The sequence below is a fragment of the Cavia porcellus genome, unplaced genomic scaffold (assembly GCF_034190915.1).
Source record: "Cavia porcellus strain 051 isolate PalLab524CR breed Dunkin Hartley unplaced genomic scaffold, mCavPor4.1 scaffold_7, whole genome shotgun sequence".
NCBI lineage: Eukaryota > Metazoa > Chordata > Mammalia > Rodentia > Caviidae > Cavia > Cavia porcellus.
This window is the reverse complement of record NW_026947490.1, coordinates 29,618,021-29,637,961: the sequence shown is the minus strand read 5'-3', so window position 1 is coordinate 29,637,961 and position 19,941 is coordinate 29,618,021. Positions and strand designations below refer to the sequence as shown.

Below are 19,941 nucleotides of genomic sequence, written 5' to 3'. Positions count from 1 at the left end.
GGTGACGGCACTGGCCAGATCCCTCCAGGCTTAGCTGAGAAGCCTGAAGCTTCCTTTTCTCCACCTTCTGGCCTCTCTCTGAGCAGGCATCCAGCTCAATGAGAAGAGGTTCCAGGGAGAAAGCTTCAGAGTCCCCAGCAGCACAGCTCACCTCTCACGCACACCTCTCCCCTTGGCTGAGCGCAAACAGTGTGGGAGGAACCAAAGGCGTCCCTCACTGTGACCCCAGGGCCGATTTCACCCTCCGTGCACTGAGGTCTCTGGCCCTGCATTTCCCTAGAAGAAGGCTCTTTCCCATGAGCACCTTAATGTACTTTTTTTTTTTTTTTTTTTTTTTTTTTGTCTTTTGAGACAGGGTTTCACTGTGAAGTTCAGGCTGGCCTCAAACTCGAAGTGATCCTCCTGCCTCAGCCGCCCAAGTGCTGGGATGATGGGCATATATTTTTCACATCCTCTCCCGACCTGATTCCCCTTCTTTTCTTGTTAATAGCAAGATTTGAGAGCTGCTGTATTTGTCTCCAATATGTCTCCCATGAGGCTCACCCTTCCTTTTTTTTTTTTTGTATCTTTGTACCGGGGATCAAACTCACCACCTCACACTTGCCAGGCAGGTGCTGTGCCCCTGAGCTACATCCCTGGCCCGGCCCTCTTCAAATATGCAACAGAGTAATTTCTCATGTTTATAGATCTGTGCAGCCATTGGGATAATTTAAGTTTGGGACCTGTTTCATCACCCCGTGCCCACTGATGATCACTCCTTATTCCTAATCTTACCATCCCTCCAAGACCTAGCCACCCATCTGCTCCCTAACTAACGTTTCCCTGTTCCACAGATTTCACATAGGTGGAGTCAAGCACCATGTGCTCTCCTGTGACTTTCATTTAGTGTGATGTTTTGCAAGGTTCATTCATGTTGTTCTGCTGATCTCATTCATTCCTTTTTGTGGCCAATATTCCATAGACAGATTGCATTTTATCTACCCACTTACCAGCTGATGGACCATGGATACTTCCACTTTGGGACCATTATGAACATTTGTGCACCAGTTTTTCTACGGACAGATTTTTTTAGTTTTCTTGGGTTTGGTGTTAGTTTTCTACTCCTAGACAAACACATAACACACACAACTTAAAGGGAAAAAAGTTTTATTATTGCTTCATGGTTAGCTGACTCCAAGGCAGAAAGAGCATGGTAGTGGGAAGTGGCCCATCTCATGGCACCCAGGAAGCAGAGAGCAGGAGAGAGAGAAGATACACCCTTCAAAGGTGTGTCTCCAGGGACTCCAGCTTCCTACAGCCTACCCAGCTGTAAGCTCATTAACAGATTGGTCCACTGACCACCAGGTTAGGACCCTCTAATTCCATCTGGGCCCCACTCTGAACGTTGTTGTGTTAGGAATCAAACACTCAAGTTGTTGGGAGCACTTTGAATCTGCTGTGTATCTAGGAATGCAAGGGGTGAGGCCCAGTCAGAAAATCAAAGACTAGAAGTCCTGACTGCAAGCCCAGAGTATGGGTGGGCTTACCGGGTCGCAGTAAGAAAAATGTGAGATGTCTGTCCCCAGGTCCAAACACCCTGTAACTTGCCATGTACATGGATGATGGGAGGATCTGACAGAGCTCTTAAACCCTTGGAATTTCCTGGGTGATGGGGATACGACAGAATCTTAGAGGACTCCTGCATGGGGGCTGGACACCAGCAAGATTAAGCTAGGTGCTTGGAGCTTTCAGCCCCAACTACTATCTGTGGGGAATAGAGGGGACTGGAGACTGACAGACACTGACCATGCTCGTATCATGAAGCCACAAAGCGTGGGGCTTGGAGAGCTTCCAGGTTGGTGACACATCCACATCCAAGGATGGTGGTTCTCCCCCGCTCCACAGGGGCACCCCAACAGTCCTCACCCTGTGGACCTCTTTATCTGGCTACGAACATTCCCTGTTGTTATGGATTAAAAACTGGTGGTCAACTTAACACCAGCTGGATTACATCAGCATGGTTCTGAGCATAGATGTCCACATGAGGAAAGTTGCCAGCATAGACATGGAGACGTGGAGAAGGGGATGGAGGCACATTGATATGTTGAAGCATCATGGGTTCTCCTATGAGTTGTTTGAGCCGTTGGTTCTCCTGGAGGAGCTCTGGTCCTCACATCAAGCATTGCTTCTTGGCTCCGGAGGGGAAGCTTGGTCTCCAAGATGAACCCATCACATTGGCTTCCTGGCGTGTACTCAACTGTGCTTATTGTTGGAGGAACTCGGGGCCTCCGAGTCACTGAGGATGGGTGTGGTGCTTTTCAGGACAGCCCTGGTCTTTATTATGAGTGCGAGTTCTGGCTCCAGCGTAAAACCTCAACCTACAAGCACAGCTCCTTCACTCCGCTGGTATGGACTTTCTAGATTTCACTGCTGACCTTTCAGCCTTCCCAGCAAAGATCCATAAAATGGACTTATGTGAGTCCTTCTTGTGGGCTCTGGACCTCCAGCTGGACTTGTGGAAGGCATTGTCATGAGCTCTGGGTTTTCATCAGGACTCACGTAAGACATTGCTGTGGGATTCAGGCCCTTGGCTGAACATTCTGTGTCTTTGGTGTTGTGGACAGATTTCTTGCACTTTCTTGTGTTAACTCTGGGCGATCATCAAAAATATTATAAACTCCATATCCTGATTCTAATTGTTCTCCTGCAGAACCCCTGACTGCAACACCTATACAATCTCCTTTATAATAAACTGCCAAATGTCTCATGGAGTCCTGTAATCATTCTTGCAAATTACTGAACTGGAAGTGGGGGTGGGCTTCCAGGACCCCTACTTTCGTAGCCAAGCTGGACATTAGTGAGGGTAACCTGGGACCCACTATTTGTGATTAGTATCTAATGGGACAACAATCTTGTGAATATGAGCCCCTAAACCCTTACAGCTGGACACGAGCATTGATGATTGGTATCAGAATGAAATTATAAGCACTCAACTAGTGTCCAGAGAGTTGGAGAATTAGTTGGTAAGGCCAAAACAACAATAATAATACCAACAAACACTACTACAAAAACAGCACTAAATTGTGCACTTTGGTGTCAGGAGTATCGTGAGTAGAGAAAGTCTTCAACTGGAATCTAAATTTAGTGAGAGGCCAGATTGTTTTTCATTCTTCTAATTTTTCCTTACTGGTTCTAGAGTGCTCCAAAAAACACCTGGCACATAGTACATGCTCAGTAAATCCATGCTCAGTGACTTGAAGTTCATAGCGGGGAACAGGAATGAACCTGTGCTCAGCAGCATCACTTTGGGAGAGATGACAGACCCCATAAAAATAGTTTTGAACAGCAGTGCACCCAGATGAGTTCCAAGCACAAGCTGAAGGGGAAGGGTCTCAAGCAGTCACAGGGGTGGAGGGCAGTGGAGGAAGATAGTGTTTGGGCTGTAGGCTGGACAGTGACAGTAAGGTGGGTTCCTGGAGTTCAGAGATGCTTTTCAAGAGCCAAGAGCATCGCAGGCCAAGGCCTGGGGAATGGGACAGGCTTTGCACCTCCAAGGGACTACAAATGGAACCCCGGGGGCTGAGAGGGTAGCACGGGGGCTGAGAGGGTAGCACAGGGACTGAGCAGAGGTACAATAACAGAATGCTAGGCTCAATAGCTGTCATGAGGATTGATTAAGACATGTAATGGCTGCTTGAGGAAAATCATAATTAAAAATGAAAAAAGAGAGAAAACATCATTCGAGGCAAAACACAACATGCACCAAGACTCTGAGGACAGTGCAAAGAATCACAAGGAAGAAGAAAAAGCCAGAAAAACTGCAGGATAGGAAGATGATGTCTCTGCCTTGATCTCTGGGAGCGCTGAGGCCAAGAAGGTCAGCCAAGGCTGGAACCTGGAGACCCCTGGAGCCCTGGATCAGGACCAGGGTTTTGCTCTGGTGCCAGAAGGAGTCACTGAAAACCAGGGTGCAAAGGAAGTGACCCACTCTGACATATTCTAAGAAATGACACGCAGCCCTGGACAGCCAGCAATGCAGTCCCAGGGGTCAAAACGTTTAACTTAATGATGTGATACTTAGCAAGAGTCTCCTGGAGTCAACTGCACTATGACAGACCCTGCAGATGGCATGGGTGACAGAGGTTGGAGTGGGTAACAGCAGAACACTGTGTATGGGAAGGTGCTCTGCGGTGCTAGGTATCGGACGTATCTGTCCTACACTCCAGACATGACACACACATGATATTTGGAGAGTAAAGCACAGTCACTAACAACAGCATTCTAGTCTCCCTGCAGGGGTGTGTGTGCCCTGGACAATGTACATCTCTGAATACTAAGCAGACATTTAATCATTCTGATTTATGAAGCCTGGGCTTATGTTGCTTTATAAAATTCCTTAATAAGTACAAATATTTTAAAATACTTAAAATATTTAAATACAAACATTTTTAAAAATATTTAATATTTAAAATTATTTAATAAGTGCAAATCTTTAAAAATATACTTAATAAGTACAAATATTGATTAAAATGATTTAGTAAGTACAGATACTTAAAAAATAAGTACAAAATATATTTTAAATGTAAAAAGTACAATTATTTAATAAGTACAAATATTAAAAATATTTCAATAAGTACAAATATTCTTTTAAAAGTCTTATTATTTATATACATTAACCATAGTATGTGGGGCACACGGCTGTAATCTTAGCACTTGGGAAGCTGAGGCAGGGGGACTGCTGTGAGTCTGAGGCCAGTCTGGGCTACAGAGCTCAAGGTCAGCCTGAACTGCACAGGGAAACTCTGTCTCAAAAAGACAAAGAAAAAAAAAACCCGAAAAATCCATAGTCTGTATTTTGGGAACGGCCCAAGATAGTTCCTCCTCATCCTGTGGCCCAGGCAAGCCAAAAGGCTGGACAGCCCTCCTGTGCAGTATTGCTCAGCTCTGCAGAGAATGACCTACCGGGGCCCAAAGCCAAGCAGGGCCAGGGAGGCGGTGGGAAAGCTGCTGTGGTGATCGAGACACCACATGGGATGACTGGGTCCACAGGGCCGAGAGTTAGGAAGGTCACCTGGCAGTGGATCAAAGCTGAGAGGAAGTCATACATGACTCAATACTGTCTGAGCTGTGGGTGCATGGCTGTGGAAGGACGCCTGGCTTGAGGGCGACATCTGGGTCTGAGGGTGTCTCCTACATAAGGACATAGTGGGGGGCTGCCAGAGATGCAGGAGGGGAGAGACTGGAGCCTGGAGGCCTGAGGTCTGGCCCTGCCTGTTACCTGAGCCCTGCAGTGGCCTGAGCCTGTCTGACACACTGCTGGTCGCCTTCTCAGACCCCGAGTCACCTCCAGAAGTCAAAGAACCCGGGGCTGAAATATACTCTTTATTTCAGGAGTGAAAGCAGGATAATGTTGAGGTACCTTTGTTAGTCGCCACTCAAGTACCATCGACAGAACATCCTGAGGAAATAAAGAGGTGTGTGCGTGGGGCGGGGGCGGGGCGGGGCAGAATTATAGGCTCTGGAGCCTGGATCTCAAAGATGATAGGACTTGGACTCTCAGGTCCGAGGGAGGAAGCCGGGCAGGGACCCCCGGGCCAAAGGGAAGGCTGCAACCTGGGTCTGAGGTGGAGCTGCGAGCGGGACTCACCACAACAGCACCGTCGCTGTGGCAGACACGAGGGCAATCACAGCGGTCAGCAGGACCAGGTTGCCCAGCGTAAGGGCCTCTGGCCGGGCCAGCAGCTCGTCCAGGCTGGGCCTCCAGGGCTCGATCATTTCCACGTCCCGCGGCGCCCAGCGCAGCACTTTCCGGAAAACCACCTGCAGCTCAGTTTCCCCGCGCGGGGGCGGGCCAGTCACTGCAGGGCGGGGCGCGCGTCAGCCCGGTCGTCCCAGCCCCTCCCCGGCCCCGCCCCCTCCGGCCCCGCCCACACCATTCAGGAAGAAGTAGAGGCGCGCCAGGGGGCGCTGGTCATGCTGGATCACGCAGCAGAAGGTCCCGCGGTGCGTGGGCTGCACCGGCCGGATGCGCGCCAGGGACCCGCGGGCCCGCGGCATGTCGCGGAAGTAGGACGCGTCCCGAGTCCGGAGCTGCGGGTCAAGGGAGCGAGTTCACCCGGGCCAAGTCCTAGAGACGCTAACCAGCCTCGAGCTCCGCCCCCAGGCAGCCACGCCCTCCAGAACCCCGCCCCCAACCCTGCCCCCCCCCCCCTACTCCTTAAGCCCTTGGTGTCCCAGACCTCATCAAGCCCTGGCCGAGTTTTGAGACCTCACTTGTCTCTAAGCCCGGGGGATCCCCTTGCAGGAAGCCTGTGTTTACACCCATCTTCCAATGATCACCCCTGGAACATGAGCCCGTTTAGCCCCGTGGTGCCTGCCCAGCCCCTCTACACTCCGCAGCCGGTCTACACCCTGCAGCGGACCCGCCCCGACTCACACCTTGGGCGAAGCTCCAGGAGTACGTTATCTCTTCCTTCGGCAAAAGGAAGCCTACCACGCAGGAGAACAGGGCCTGGTCGCCGCGACTCACCGTCATATCCTGCACTGAGGACACCAGGTGGCACCGATGACTCTGCTCCCATCCCGCTCTTCCCGGGGCGGGGCCGGCCCCCTGCGCCCTCACCTGGACAGTCCAGCGGGAGGTCGCACAAGGTGGAGTAGCAGCCCTGGCAGCGGAAGCGCCGGGCGACCTCCTGGATCCCTGTGGGAGAGGACATGGGGCTGGACTCCATGGCGCCCACACCCGTGTCCCTTAGTCCACTGGGAGCTGAGTCCGCTTGCCAGTGTCATTGTTTAGATGCTCTGGGGATCCCCATTAGTTGACCTTGGCTCTCGGACCCGCCCTCTAAGCACTACCTAACCAGGTAGTGCTTATTTTCTGTAAGACTCCTAGAGGCCTCCAAATCGGAGGCCCACCCACCCATGCTCTTCAACTCAGACCGCCTCCCTTGCCCTGATTTGGGATTAAATCCTTACCGCAGGGAGGGACGCAGGGTTGTACTGCGGAAAGAAAGGAAATGTCATTACCCTCAAAGCCCCGGGAGGGTCCCTATGGAAAGGGCCCAAAAGATGTCACCAAACCCGACACCTCCAGAGGGGCAGAACCAGGCCCGTAGCACCCTCCCCAGGGGCGGGGCCGGGGAAAACAGCGCCCCTCCCAGGGCGGGGCCAGGTCCGCTGCGCTCCTCCTAGGGGCGAAGCCAGGGCCTAAACGCTCCTCCTAGCGACGCCTGTGAGGCGGGGCCAGATCCAGAGTGCTCCACTAAGAGGTCAGGCAAGCTCAAGCCATCTCTGGGGAGTGTAGGGGAGCCACAAGAACATAGGATGTCCCAAGAATGGTGGTAGCTGGACAGGAAAGATGCCAAAGGGCCGGAGCCAGATGCAGAGAGATTCAGGACGAGTTAGAATTCCCCTGTCCAGGACTCCAACTCTGAGCATTTTCTAATAAGGGTTCTGTTTTACCTTTTTTAAGCTCCAGAATGGCCCTCTTCATTTTTTCCGCAGCAGCAGGAAAGGCAACCTCAAAGGACCCTGGAGGATGGAGTGGGCCCTGTAAAACCAGCCCTAGCCTGTGACTGGCTCCGGACTCACCATCACGGTGTCCACCCATTCTGCACTCTGAGGACTCTCATTACCACAGCTCTCTTCTCCTCAGTGCTTCCTCCTGCAGCTTAAGTCTCTGCCAGGTGGAAGCCCTCCACTACATATGCCTTTATCTTAGGAGAAAAGGAAGGATAACCATCAAATTCCTCACCCAGACAAGTAGGGCTTCTAGGTGGCTGACCTACTTCCGTCTTCCTCTCTGTTGCATCCTTCTACCCATTTTCATTTCCCTTCAGACAAAGAATCACATTCCCTAGCACCTCAGGGCCTTTGCATGTGCAGACATCCATTGGGAGCACGTCTTCCCCTACTCTTAAAGTCACCCTCCATGTCTTAACCTCATGTCCCTTCCTTAAAGGTCTTCCAGCACCACAAATCTATACTCTAATCCAGTTTTTCTCTCATAGTACTCGATTCATTTCAGGTACATCTCTCCCCAGTTTGCACTTATGTGTCTATGTATGTGGATATTTAAGTCCATCACCCAGGTAAATATGTCTTTCTTTAGCGCCAGAACTCAGAGCTCGCTTAGAAAGAGTTCCATAAATATGCAAAGCATGAATTCCAGAATCCAACTGGAATTGGAGCCACAAGGCGAGACCCAGGGCTCAGATCCATCTCTTGGATGTGTTATATTTGGCCTGAGAAGTGTTTTTTCTTCTTCTTTTTTTAATGAACTGGTTGCCAGCAAATAAAATCTGGGAAGGTCACATAAAATGTTTGGCATGTCTTTAAAAAAATACTTTTTTTCTTTTTTGAAAAAGCGGTACTTCAGATACCATGTTGCCCTAAGGCAGTAATTAGCTGGAGCTTGGTGGCATCGACTCCCTTTCAACAGGGCACATGGGCCATTGCTCTGCACCCCAACCCCAAGGCTTGTCCTTTCTACTCCTCCTTCCTCCTTTCTGTGCTCTGTCATGGTCTCTGAGTTCTGACCCCTCCATGGCCTCCAGTCTGTAGCATTTCAGAGAACAAGACCAGAGGCACTTCTGGAAATCAGACGTACAGCATGGTGGCATCACCAGGGTGTGGCAGGGTACAGATCCTTTCCTCCAGCCTGAGTCACATGCTGCGTTCTAAGCCCCAGTGCCTCAAATGTGACTGCATTTGGAGAGCGGGCTCATCTTAATGAGGTGATTATGTTAGCACAAGGCCATCATGATGGGCTCCAGTCCAGCCTGACTCCCAGGATGACCAGTCTCCTTATAAGAGAACGACACTGGGGCACAACCACAGGGAGACACAGGGAGGCAGCAGCCATCTACAGGCCAAACAGAGGCCACAGAAGAAACCAGTCCTGCCCGCCCTTACTGACACCTTGATCTTGAATTCCAAGCCTCCCAAACCATGAAAAAAATGACTTCTATTGTCTAAGGCCCCCTGATCTATGACATTTTGTTGCAGCCACCACCTTCAAACAGGTAACTTTTCACTTTGGTAACACAACACTGTGCACCATCTGAGAAAATGCTTCCCTCTTCTCCCAGCTAAAAGATTTCATTTCTAGACCTCAGTTAGGGTCACGTGACCAAATTAGGAATGGGAGTGGCGTATGTGAACCATCCAGGCAGGGGCCGCGGGTCCCCAAAACTTTGGAACCACCACTTTGCCACCCAAGAAGGTTATTAGCAACAGAGAGGCTAAAGTTCTCAGTGTTCTGGGAGGCTGATGATACAGGGGGGTTGCAAGTTTGAGCCTGGCTTGGCCACTTAGTAACTTAGCGACATTTTGTCTGGGGAGAAAAAAAAGAGACTGAGGATGTAGTTCAAGGTGAAGTCCTACTCTGCTGCACCCCCAAGCTATCCCCCCCCAAAAAAGCATGGCTGAGGGTTGCAGCATTGATACTGGGGATGCACTTGGAGACAAAGACCACTGAAGCCAGCAGGGGCTTCCAAAAGAGTCGTCAAGGACTCAGAGGTCTGTCCTTGGCCACAGAGCAGGAGTGTGGTCTGCAGGCGGCAGGACGGCCAGGAGGATGTGGTTAGAGTGGGGCGCTCAAATGGAAGGCCACAAGGCTGGAAGTCTTTGAAACCTCGATGGGCCAACCCTGATGACTCACAGGAGGGCGAGTGCGGACTGCACCATGTGAGCTGAGGTGTCAAGCGGGCTGGCGTTGGAGCGGGAATGGATTGAAGTGTGCAAAATGCCAAACTATGGGTTATACCACTGAAAAGAAGGCACGGGATGGTGTTTTAAAGTCCCACCCACCCTCCGACCCACCCAAGAGCAGCATAAAGCTTGAAGCATCAGCCTCGGCCTAGATTGCCTGGATGTTGAGTCCTGGTGCATCTACCTATAAGCACACCTGTCCCTTGCACAGCTGAGGAACAGGTTGCAAGCCCTCCTCCCTACGTGATCCTCTGCCAGATGACTTAACCTCCTGATCCTCTGTCTCTACATTTATAATATGGGGACCAGCACAGTGTCTCGCTCCCATGGCTGGGGAGCAGGTGTTAAATGCCACACGACATAAAAGCATCCTGATCCTAAATCACCCTTTGGGCCTGGCCTGAGATTAGTTCTCCCAGCCCTTAGCAAGATGGGCCTCACACGTACACACTGTGGTTTTGTAGAAGTAAACTGCTAATGCGACTAGTTTCCAAATGTGAGACGGGGACCCCCAGACATCAATCAGTTAGGGAAGTGGTCTGAACTACACCTGAAGCCGGGCTCAGAGCCTCCATGCCCAGTCCTCCACTCACTATACTGCCCTCTTTTTCTATAAAGGCTGAGTATCCCTTATCCTAAAACCTTGAGACCAGAAATATTTCAGATTTTTGGACTTTTGAAAGTTTAGAACCTCAGAGAATTCAGGGATGGAACTCGTTTCTCAATGCAAACTGCCTTTATGCTTCATAAGCACCTTCAACACAGAGCCCAAAGGTCATTTCACATGGCATTTTGAGTATGGGCTCTGTCACGTGGTCCCTGGACCGCAGCCTGCCACAGGAGGCCAGGTGTGGGGTTGTCCACTTGTGGAGTCTTGTTGCTGCTCACAAAGTTTCAGATTTTGCAGCAATTCAGATTTGAGGCTCCGGGTAAGAGATGCTCAGCCACACCTCCTCTCCGTGGTTTATACACAGATGATACTACCTGTGGCCTCCCACAGGCAGCAAGCAACTGTGTCCACTGGCCCCTCTCTCCCACCCTCCATCTGGAGAGACCAGGATGCCACCCTTCCTTCTTCCCACCGCTCTGGTCCAGCATCAAAGGCAGCCCATCTCCAAACATCTCCAAGGTCCACCCTTCCGGTCCAGCTGAGCCCAGCTTTCTCACCTGGGAAGTGGGGCTCTAACCCCACCCCATGGGGTGGGTACAAGGTGCCCTTAAGAAGCATAATGTGTCCATAGCTGGGGCACAGTCAATCCCTCAAAATTCCTCTTCTGTCCTCCTACACCAACCTCTACCCCCAGACTCATCTTGGCTGAGCTGGATCATTGTGACTGGCTCAGTCACCTCCTGTGGACTCCTCACTGGTCTCCTGGCTTCTTCCTGAGCCCTCGTGACTGTCCCAGGAATACTGTCCAAGCAATTAACAGAGGGCAGGCCCAGATCTCTATGTTAGCAAAACTTCCGAGAGATGTAATGGCCACTGGGGCTTGCAAACCCCTGGTACCTATGCACCGATACCACAGTCCCTCGTCACCCCTCCACTGTCATCTCCATTCTGACCCACTGACACCAGAACCTTTGCACTGGCTCATCTTTGCACCCAGGCCCTTTGCCCACATTATTGGGCTCTCACCATCACCTCGCTCAGGTCTTTGCTCCACTGGACCTTCTCATTTGCACCTTGTCAGATCAATCTATTTTAATTGCCACCCCATCTCCTTCTCCCATTTTCCTCCACAGTACAGATCACCATCTGAAACCCTAAACTATTGTGAATCTCATGCCCAATGCCCAGACAGGAAACTGGCAGATTTGGTCTCAGCTGTGCTCCCAGTGGGGTTCCGGCCATGGCCATGGCTACGGCCAATAACCGCGGACTGACCTATTACACCAGCTCCTGCTGGCCTCTGATGAGCCTGGCACCCCAATGTCCAGCTGGCCCCCCATGCCCAGAGCACCCATACAATCACTACACTCTAACCTGCCTCATACTTGGGCTCTGCTCTGGCTCAGCTCAGGGATGACTGGAATGCAGCCCTCGGTGCCCTGGAGCCAGGCCCCAGGCACTGTCCCCTCTCCAGCAGCCCCCCAGGCCTAGGCCTCAGCCCCTCTCCAGTCCCTCTCCATCACCATAGCCCCGGCCTGCTGCAGGGTTCTCCAAGTCCAGCCCCCACACCCAGATCCACACCTCATCCCTGGCCTTTTCAAAGCCTGCATGGGAAGAAGGGTGTCTCCCAAACCCTCAGCCTCTCCTCCTTCCAGCTCTGGGGATGCGCAGGTCTCCCTTTGGGGCTGAGGACCCCCAGCTGAAGTCCTACTCCAGAACGATAGAAACTTCTCTCCCTTTGTAGAGTTTTAACATAAAGTGTGGTGGCAACAAAAGAAACCCATGCAGATACAGAGCTTCAGACCCATCAGTGGCCAGTTTATTCCTAAAATCAGGGCCCTGTGTCAGGGTCTCCCTGAAGCCCACTGACCCCACTACAGAGCAGCTCTTGGGCACTGCTGGGGATCTGGGCAGGGTGGCAGTGGTGACTAGGTGTGATGACTGTCACCTGCTGTGCTCACACCACCCCTGATGACCTGTGTCCCACACAATGGCTCAGCTGCCCACTCTTCCAGGCAGTACACGTGTCCTGCCGGCTAAGGCTGGCGTGCAGGCCTGCCCCAGTGGGAGTCTGGACCTGTCCCACCTGCATAGCCTTTACCTCGGCAATCACTCCAGAGTTCCTGCCTGGTTCCCTGTCCTCTAACTGCTTTAACCACAAGGACACATGCACATGTCTGTCTTGTCCTCGAGTAGGCCACCCACTTCATCAGATGGGCAAACTGAGAGCAGGTAACCTCAGTCACAGTCAGTCTATGTATGCAAGACCCTCTCTGCCCGGGGCACGGACTCCAGCCCATTCTTCCTCCCACCCTCACCTCCTCTCCACCCTCAGCGACCCCACTCGCCTCTGTCCCTGTCCTGGCGAGCAACCTGGCAATGTAACCCCTCCAAAACCACCACCCAAGCCCAGAGCCCCACCCCCCTAGTCCTGGGGTTGCTGAGCCCCAGCTCCAAGAGACACTCACCCCCGGCAGCAGCCTCCTCCTGCAGGGACAGGGTCATCTGGGTGAAGTTGTCATGCAGGTGGCTTCTCTCCTCATAATCTGAGGGTGGGCGAGGAGCAGGGGCTAGGGAGGCAGTGCCATCCAACACCAGGGCCCAAGGGTGGCACCCGGATTCTCAGAGGAGGCTCAGCCTAGAAGCCCCCGGCGCCCTGTCTGTAACCCTGGCCTCTCTCCACCCCTCTCCGTTCCCTGGGCCTCTCCTCAATCTCCAGTCCCTCCGTGGATGCTGCCCGGTCTCTTTGAGGTCTGAAGTGGCCCTCACTGTCCTTGAGTTTTCTTCCGAGTGTGTCTATCTGTCTGTCTGTCTGTCTCCCTCACTCCCCCAGTTTCCCCAAGCCTTGGTGGCCCCTCCCCAGGTCTGTGTAATCCTCCTCACTGATCTCCATGTCCGAAAGTCCCTGAAAGGCGGCAGTGAGGGCTTCCTTGCACTGGTCAATCCGGGGGCCCTGCAGCCCAGCAAACATCCTGCAGATGCTGACACGCTCGGTGTAAGTCGTGAAGCACAGGAGACAGGCCCACGCGGACGCCCTGAGCACCAGCAGGGCCCGCAGACCAGATGGGACAGCACTCGCCAGGCGTAGCAGGGCCATCAGAGGGTCTCAAGGCCTGGGAGAAGCGGATGACCTTTGTGAGGTCACTGCGGGTGGGGGATGGGCCAGGGGCCTGGGGTCAGAGGTCAGAAGTGAGGCTCAGGAGGATAGCTTTGGTCCGGGGCTGGCCTCTAAGCCCTAGCTATGTGGTTGTGGTCAGGCCAGACGCCAGGCTCCCAAGAACCTCACCTGTGACCCTGGATGTCCTCACAGGTTAAAGGGTCTCAGGGACCCAGAGACCGGCGGCAATGCAGAGGCTCTGACAGGCCCTGGTTGGGGGTAGGAACAGAGACAGAGGCAGACACAGGACATTCTCAGGTGCCAGAAAGCTACAAGAAGTCAGGAATAGACACAGAGAATAGACACGGAGAGCCACGGGGAAGTTCCAAGACAGCAGCCAGGGGCAATGTGGTCCAAGACAGATGCAAAAGCCACGGGGACTGGAGAGGCAGGGCGTGCAAGGGACACAAGAAGCTGGACCAGGGTAGAGGAGCTAGGCCAGCCCCGGCCAGGATCCCCGCCGCCCTGTCCCGTGCAGGGCGCAGCCTGGGGAAAGCTAGGAGGCCGTATAGTGATCTCCTTGGGTGTCCTTCTCAACTATACAACCTCCTACCTCAGCCCGGGGGGCGCGGCAAGGTGGACAGATCGGACAGATGGACAGACGAGGGGGGGGGCCGGGGAGGTCCCAGCCGCGATGATGAGCCCCCGACACGGACCCACAGACACGAGCTTGTGTGTGGCGAAGGCCCCGCAAGGTCGGTTCTACGGGTGGGTGCCAGGACCCAGGAGTCCAGGCCCCCGGCCCCCTCCTCCCAAGGAACCTAGGAATCCAGGCCCTAGGCCCCTTTCTCCCCAGGGAATGCCACAGTCCAGGAGCAGTCCTGTCCTTCCCAAGGAACCCACTGGCCCAGGGCTCCAGCCTCTCCTTCCATGAAATCCAATCGTGCAGGCCCCAGCCCTCCTCTCCCAGACTCAGGGATCCAAACCCCAGGTTCCCTATTGTACCCCCAGAACCTCAGGAGACCAAGCTACATGCCCGTCCCTCCAGAATTCCTAGGGGTCTTTGCCACAAGCCCTGTCCTTCCCAAAGAACTCAGAGGAGTCCTGGATGCAGTCCTCTCCTGCCCAAGGAAACCATGATTACAGGCCGGGCCTTCTGCTTCAGCCTGGGGTCCAGCCAGGTATTTCCCTCCCAGAGGGAAGTCCTGGCTTCCTGAGTGTCAGAGGGAGGGAACCCCACCTGCCCACCTCCCCTCTTTCCCTGTCAGGCTGTGGAGACTCCCAGCCAGAGCAGAGGAGGACCCGGGGGTGCAGAACCTTCTAGCCTCCCCCTCACTTCTTCCCTCTTCTCCTTGGCTTCTTCTGGCCTCTGGACACTTAGAATGGCAACAGCTTTGGTCACAGAGAGCTGTCACCACTGGGCCCTGAATCCCCAGCTTCTTTGGCACCTCCCACCAAGCCCATCCAACGGGGTGCAGCAGCACCCCCATCTTCATGTGAGCAGGCTGAGCCCCTGAGAGGAGAGCAGCGCCGCTGGCCAGGGTGGGCCTGCCGGCCAGGGTGGGCCTGCCGCAGGTGGCCGGCTCGGCTCCCCCTCCGCCTGGATCCATGTCTACCTTCCTGTTTCTTTCTCTCCACGGCGCTCTCTCACCCCCTCCTCTTCCTCCGTCTGTGTGTTACCTGACTGTGCCCCTCCCTCCCCATGGCCACTGCCTGTGTCCCTCCCTGCCCCTCTGTCGTCTGTCTGTCCATCCGTCCCTGTCTGGCTCCCCACCTCCTCCCCTGTCTCCCGCCCAGCCGGCCTCTCCCTCTCCTCCTCCTCCTCCTCTACCTGCTTCTGCCTCTCATCCTCCCTCCGCAGCCTCCCACCCCCGCTTTGTCTCTCTCCTTCCCCCTGACCCTCGCGGTCCCTCTCTCCCTCAGTTTCGCCCTCCTCTCCTCTCCTCTGCTCTCCTGGCTCCCTCTTCCTCCCCCTTCTTCTCTGTCTGGCCTCCCGCTCCCTCCGCCCATCTCCCAGCCTCCTTCTCTCCCGTTTCTGTCTCTCTCCCTTTCTCTGCCGGTCTCCTTCCCTCCCTCCCTCCCTCCCCTCCCCCACCTCCTCTCCCTCTTTCTCCTTCCCTCTCTCCCTCCCCCTCGCCGCTCCGAGCCAGGTCTGGAGTTGGGGGTGGGGTGGGGGCGGTGGAGCAGGGGCCCCGGGCTGGGGTAGCGACCTGCCAGGGAGGGGAGAGGAGGAGAAGCGGGAAGGGGGCGGGGAGGGGGAGGGGGAGGGGGCCCCCGAGGTCCGCACCGGCCCCTTCCTTGCGGCAGCCTCCCAGACCCTCCGGCGGGGGCTAGAGTCAGGCCAAGGTGGGGAGGAAGGGGAAGGGAGGAGCCCCCCCCAACCTGGCCCGGAGCCCAGGCTCGGGCTCCCAGCATGCCCCGGGGCTGCCTGGGGCCTGGGGCGGGGGGAGCAGAGCGGGGAGGGAGAATCTTCAAGATTCCCGGGACCCGAGCATCCCGCTCCCTCACCCCGTCAGTTTCTCGTGGGGGAAATTGAGGCCCGGAGAGCCGGGTACGGACTCGTTCAAGGTCACTGGACAAGGCGTTGGCGGAACCCTTCCTCTAGGCCTGCTTTGGGGAAGGGGTAGGGGCTGAACTTCCCCCAGGTCTGGGTCCCCCTCCCCTTCTTGGTGGACCCTAGGGAGCCCCCAAGGGTCAGAGAGCAGACCCAAACAGTCTGGCACCATAGCAACCCGCTGGCCCCGCCCCCTTAACCCCTGGAGGGCTGGACTCCAGCTGGGGTGAAAAGGGAGGCGGGGACTCCAGGGTTCCGGGGGAGCAGCCCCTAGTCCAGGAGGTGAGGTGCAAAGATACAAGGGAACCCCGGACTCCTGGGTGCTCCAGGAGGGCGCTGGGGTCCAAGGCTGTGGAGAACACGACCCGGAGGGGGTAGGGCTGCAGTGTGGACTCCAGGGTGCCTGTGAAGAGGCCGGGGGCCCCCATGCCGGGGTCCTGGGGAGACGGCGGATGCCAGAAGTCGGGAAGAGACTGGGTGGTAGATTCCCAGGTCTGAGAGAAGAGATCTGGGGCTGGAATCCCAGGTCCCTAAGGGAGCGCGGCCGCCGGGCCTCTCTCCCGCCAGACATCCCCTGCCCCCGGCGCTGACCCGGGCCTGTCTGGCAGCCCAGACAGCCTCCCCTCCTCCCCGGACCCCTCCCGCTCGCAAGGCTCACCCTTGACCCCTCAGAGCCCCGCAGCCCCATCCCCGCCCCTCCCCCTCCCTGCGGCCAGACGTTAACCCTCTCGCGGCCGGGGCGCCGCCGCAGCGGGACCGCCAGCCTCCACCTCCCCAGAGGTCGTGGGTACCTGGCCCCCAGCCTCCTCCACCCAACCCGGGCCCTTCTCACCCCAAGCCCTGCGCTCTCCTCACTCCAGACTGCCGGAGGTGTTCCCGGCCCTTGCAGCCTCCCGACCCCGGAATCCAGGTCCATAAACCCCTTCTTCTCAGAGTCCGGAGTCCGGGCTCCCGGCACCGCCGCACCCCCAGATCCTCCTCCGGGATCCCAGAAACCCCAGCCCCGAGTCCTGGTCCCCGGGCACCCCCGAGTCCGCACGGCCGCAACCCTCGGCCCAGACTCACCGCCTCCCGCGCTCCCGCGTCGGGCAGCCTCTCCTCGCTGGCGGCCGAGACGCAGGCAGGGCCGGGCCGCGCGTCCTCCTGCATCCCCGCGCCGCGCCCAGCGCGCGCCGCCCCGGCGCCCTCGCCTGTGCAGCCTCCGCTCCCCTCCCCGGACCCCGCGGCGGCCGACAGCGCGGCCTCGGACCGGCCCCCTCCCCGGGGGGCCCCCGTCCGGCCCCTCCCCAGCGCCCGGCCCGGCTTCCCCCCTGCCCCGGAGCTGGCCCCGGTCCAGGGGAAAAAATTCCATCCAGCCCCGGGGAGGAGGCGCGGGGCGGAGGCAGGAGCGGGAGGGGAGGCCGGGCCAGGGGAGCATGACGCAGGGCGGAGGGAAGGGACAAAAGAGAGGCCGGGAGGCGGCGGCAGCCGGCGCGCCCAGTGCGCCCTCCCTCGCCCGGCCCGGCCCGCACCCGCGCTCGGCGGCCAGGCCACCGCCACCGCCTCCCCGCACCGGCTTCCTCCTCCTCCTCCTCCTGCTCCTCCTCCTCCTCAGGCCGCCTCTCCGCCTCCGTCGCCCTCCCTCTCCTCTCTCTCTCCCTCTCTGCCTCGCTCTTGCCTCTGGGTATCTGTCCTTCCTCCCTTCCACCTTCATCCTCCGCGCGCTCTACGGATCTCGTTTCTCTTCCTCCTGCTCCCCATCCCCGTTCTCCCTGCGTATCTCCGGGTCTCCATCCTCCCTCCCTCCCTCCCTCCCTTCCTTCCTTCCTTCCTCCCTTCCTTCCTTCCTTCCTTCCTCCCTTCCTTCCCTCCTTCCCTCACTGGCTTTCCTCTTCCCCCTCTCCTTGCCCTCCTCTCATCCCTTCTCCCGCAGGGTCCTGCTCTCCCTCCCTCCTCCTCCCTCCCTGTGCCATGGTCCCCTCCCGTGCCACTGGGGACTCAAGGTGAATCTGACCCAGATCTGCCCCTGGAAACGTTCTGATGGAGACAGACCCAGCCGCAGAGTCTCCAAATTTGTGTGTGTGGGGGGGGGGGTGTTAGGCAGGGACGGGGGTGGGGGGGGGACGAGGCTTTGGGGCGCCCCGGGAGGGAGGGAGGCGTCCTGGCAGCGGAGCAGACGTGAAGTGAGCCCTGGACCGTAGAGGGGCGGCGGTCGGGGCGTCCCAGGCTGCGGCGGGCTCAGCTTAGGCAGAGGCCGGGAGGGAGGAAACCAAGGTGATTCCGGAGGACAACGGAGCAGTCAAGTCTGCTCCCAGCCGTTGGGCAGCAAGCCGAGGAGTTGGGAGAGGTTGGGGTGAGTGGGCGGGGCCGTTCTCAGCGCGTGGGAGGGAAGGCCCGGCTGGGAACTTGGTCCTGCGCGGGCGCGCGCGAACCACCGAAGGTCGGGGCAAGGATCAGGTCTGAACGTCAGACCTTTCTGGAAGGATGAACCAGGAGCCTAGGATGCAGGGATCCTCTCTCCAGTTTAAGGGCCAGGACTGGGACCGAGAGGAAGGGGTGGGGCCGAGAATGTCTGCAGGCCAGGGCATCTGGGGACTTCTGGAAAGGCCTAGAGGAAGCTGGACTCAGGCCCTGGAGCTGAGGCAAAGGAGTCAGTCCCAGTGGGGCAGTGGGGAGCAGGGAGGGAAGAGAGGGTGCAGGGGGGAGAAGATGCACCCTGCCCCTCCGAACCTAGCGGGCACCAGGTGTAGGAGACATTAGGGAGGACTTTAAGGCTGAGGTGGGTGTGTGGTCCTGGCCTCCAGAGACCCACCCAGTCCTCCCCTTTGGGCACAGCTTCTGCTTAGTAATTTCCTGTGCATCCTTCCAAAGGAATATATATATATATATATATATATATATATATATATGCATATATAATGCCAGCCTCTTTTTTGTTCCTGGGTGGACTCACATTATCCTAAATTTTTTTTTTCAAACACAATATTCTAAAGATTCCTTTATATCCATGCTGTTAGAATGACCTCATTCATTTTAATAGCTGTATGCTGTTCTATTTATCCATAATCAATACAGTTGATTAAGGAACTGGGAATTTTTTTAATAAGCTAGTACGTATACCTATTCAAATCCTCTGCTTCGGGTGTTTTTTAAAAATGGTGTCAGTAATTCCTATAATGGTCTCCTATGACCTATGATTTCATTTTCCAAAGTTTCTGTTACCTACAGTCAACTGTAGCTCCAAAAACTACATGGGAAATTGCAGAAATAGTTCATAAGCAATGTAGTGGCATTTCACGACATCCTGTCTGAGATTTATGCCATCCCTTTGTCAGGTGTAGCCATGCTGTGTATGCTACCTACCTGGTAGTCATTTGGTGCCTGCCTCAAACTGTCAATAGTTACCAGATAGACTGCTGATACACTGCAGGGCTTGGGTTCAAATAATCTTTATTTATTAATGGCCCCAAAGTGCAGGAATAGTGCTGCTAGAATTTTTATTGCAATACATTTGTAATTGTCCTGGTTTTACTATTACAGATATTAATCTGCTAGTGTTCCTAATGTGTAAAGTAGATGTTATCACAGGTATGCATGTCTAGGGGAAACATGCTTTATAAAGTGTTCAGTATGACTTGAGGTTTCAGGCATTTACTGGGGGTCTTGGAATGGATTGCTCCCTAACTTAATCAGGAGAGATTACTGGAATGATTATTCCTCTCATTATTTGCTATGATTATTTGCTAAGCATGGTATCATCTATGGCATAGCCACCTTATTATTAGACAGTTACTGTTTTCACCTAAGGATGAGGAAACTGAGGTTCTCAATAATGAACTTCCCTTTCACAAAATAAGTGACAGAGCCAGGCTTCAAATCCAGGCTGCTCCAATTCTAGTTACATCTTGGGGTGGGGGGTGGATTTCTTTGCAGAGTGTGCCACCACTCAGAATTGGTGCTGGCCACACTGACACTTCACTGTACACATAAATTTACATAAGATCTCAAAGC

At 55.3% G+C, this 19,941-nt stretch overlaps 1 protein-coding gene across 13 annotated transcripts; it reads right to left on the bottom strand.

The window, feature by feature from the left end:
• Positions 1–1,129: 1,129 nt before the first annotated feature.
• Spaca6 (sperm acrosome associated 6) lies at positions 1,130–17,690 on the bottom strand. Of its 13 annotated transcripts, XM_063253241.1 has the most exons (11): positions 17,017–17,085; positions 13,587–16,445; positions 13,184–13,413; positions 12,769–12,846; positions 7,441–7,509; positions 6,955–6,978; positions 6,602–6,679; positions 6,509–6,522; positions 5,913–6,069; positions 5,627–5,837; positions 1,130–5,437 (listed from the first exon to the last, which is right to left on the bottom strand). In XM_063253241.1, exons 3-11 carry the CDS (start codon positions 13,395–13,397, stop codon positions 5,404–5,406), a joined length of 879 nt encoding a protein of 292 aa, XP_063109311.1. In that variant the 5' UTR covers positions 13,398–13,413; positions 13,587–16,445; positions 17,017–17,085; the 3' UTR covers positions 1,130–5,403. The 13 variants fall into 13 exon arrangements, 12 of the variants coding, with proteins under 12 accessions (XP_063109311.1, XP_063109312.1, XP_063109310.1 ...); XM_063253242.1 differs by lacking the exon at positions 13,587–16,445 and having other exon boundaries at positions 17,017–17,138; XM_063253240.1 differs by lacking the exon at positions 17,017–17,085 and having other exon boundaries at positions 13,587–16,622.
• Positions 17,691–19,941: the final 2,251 nt, after the last annotated feature.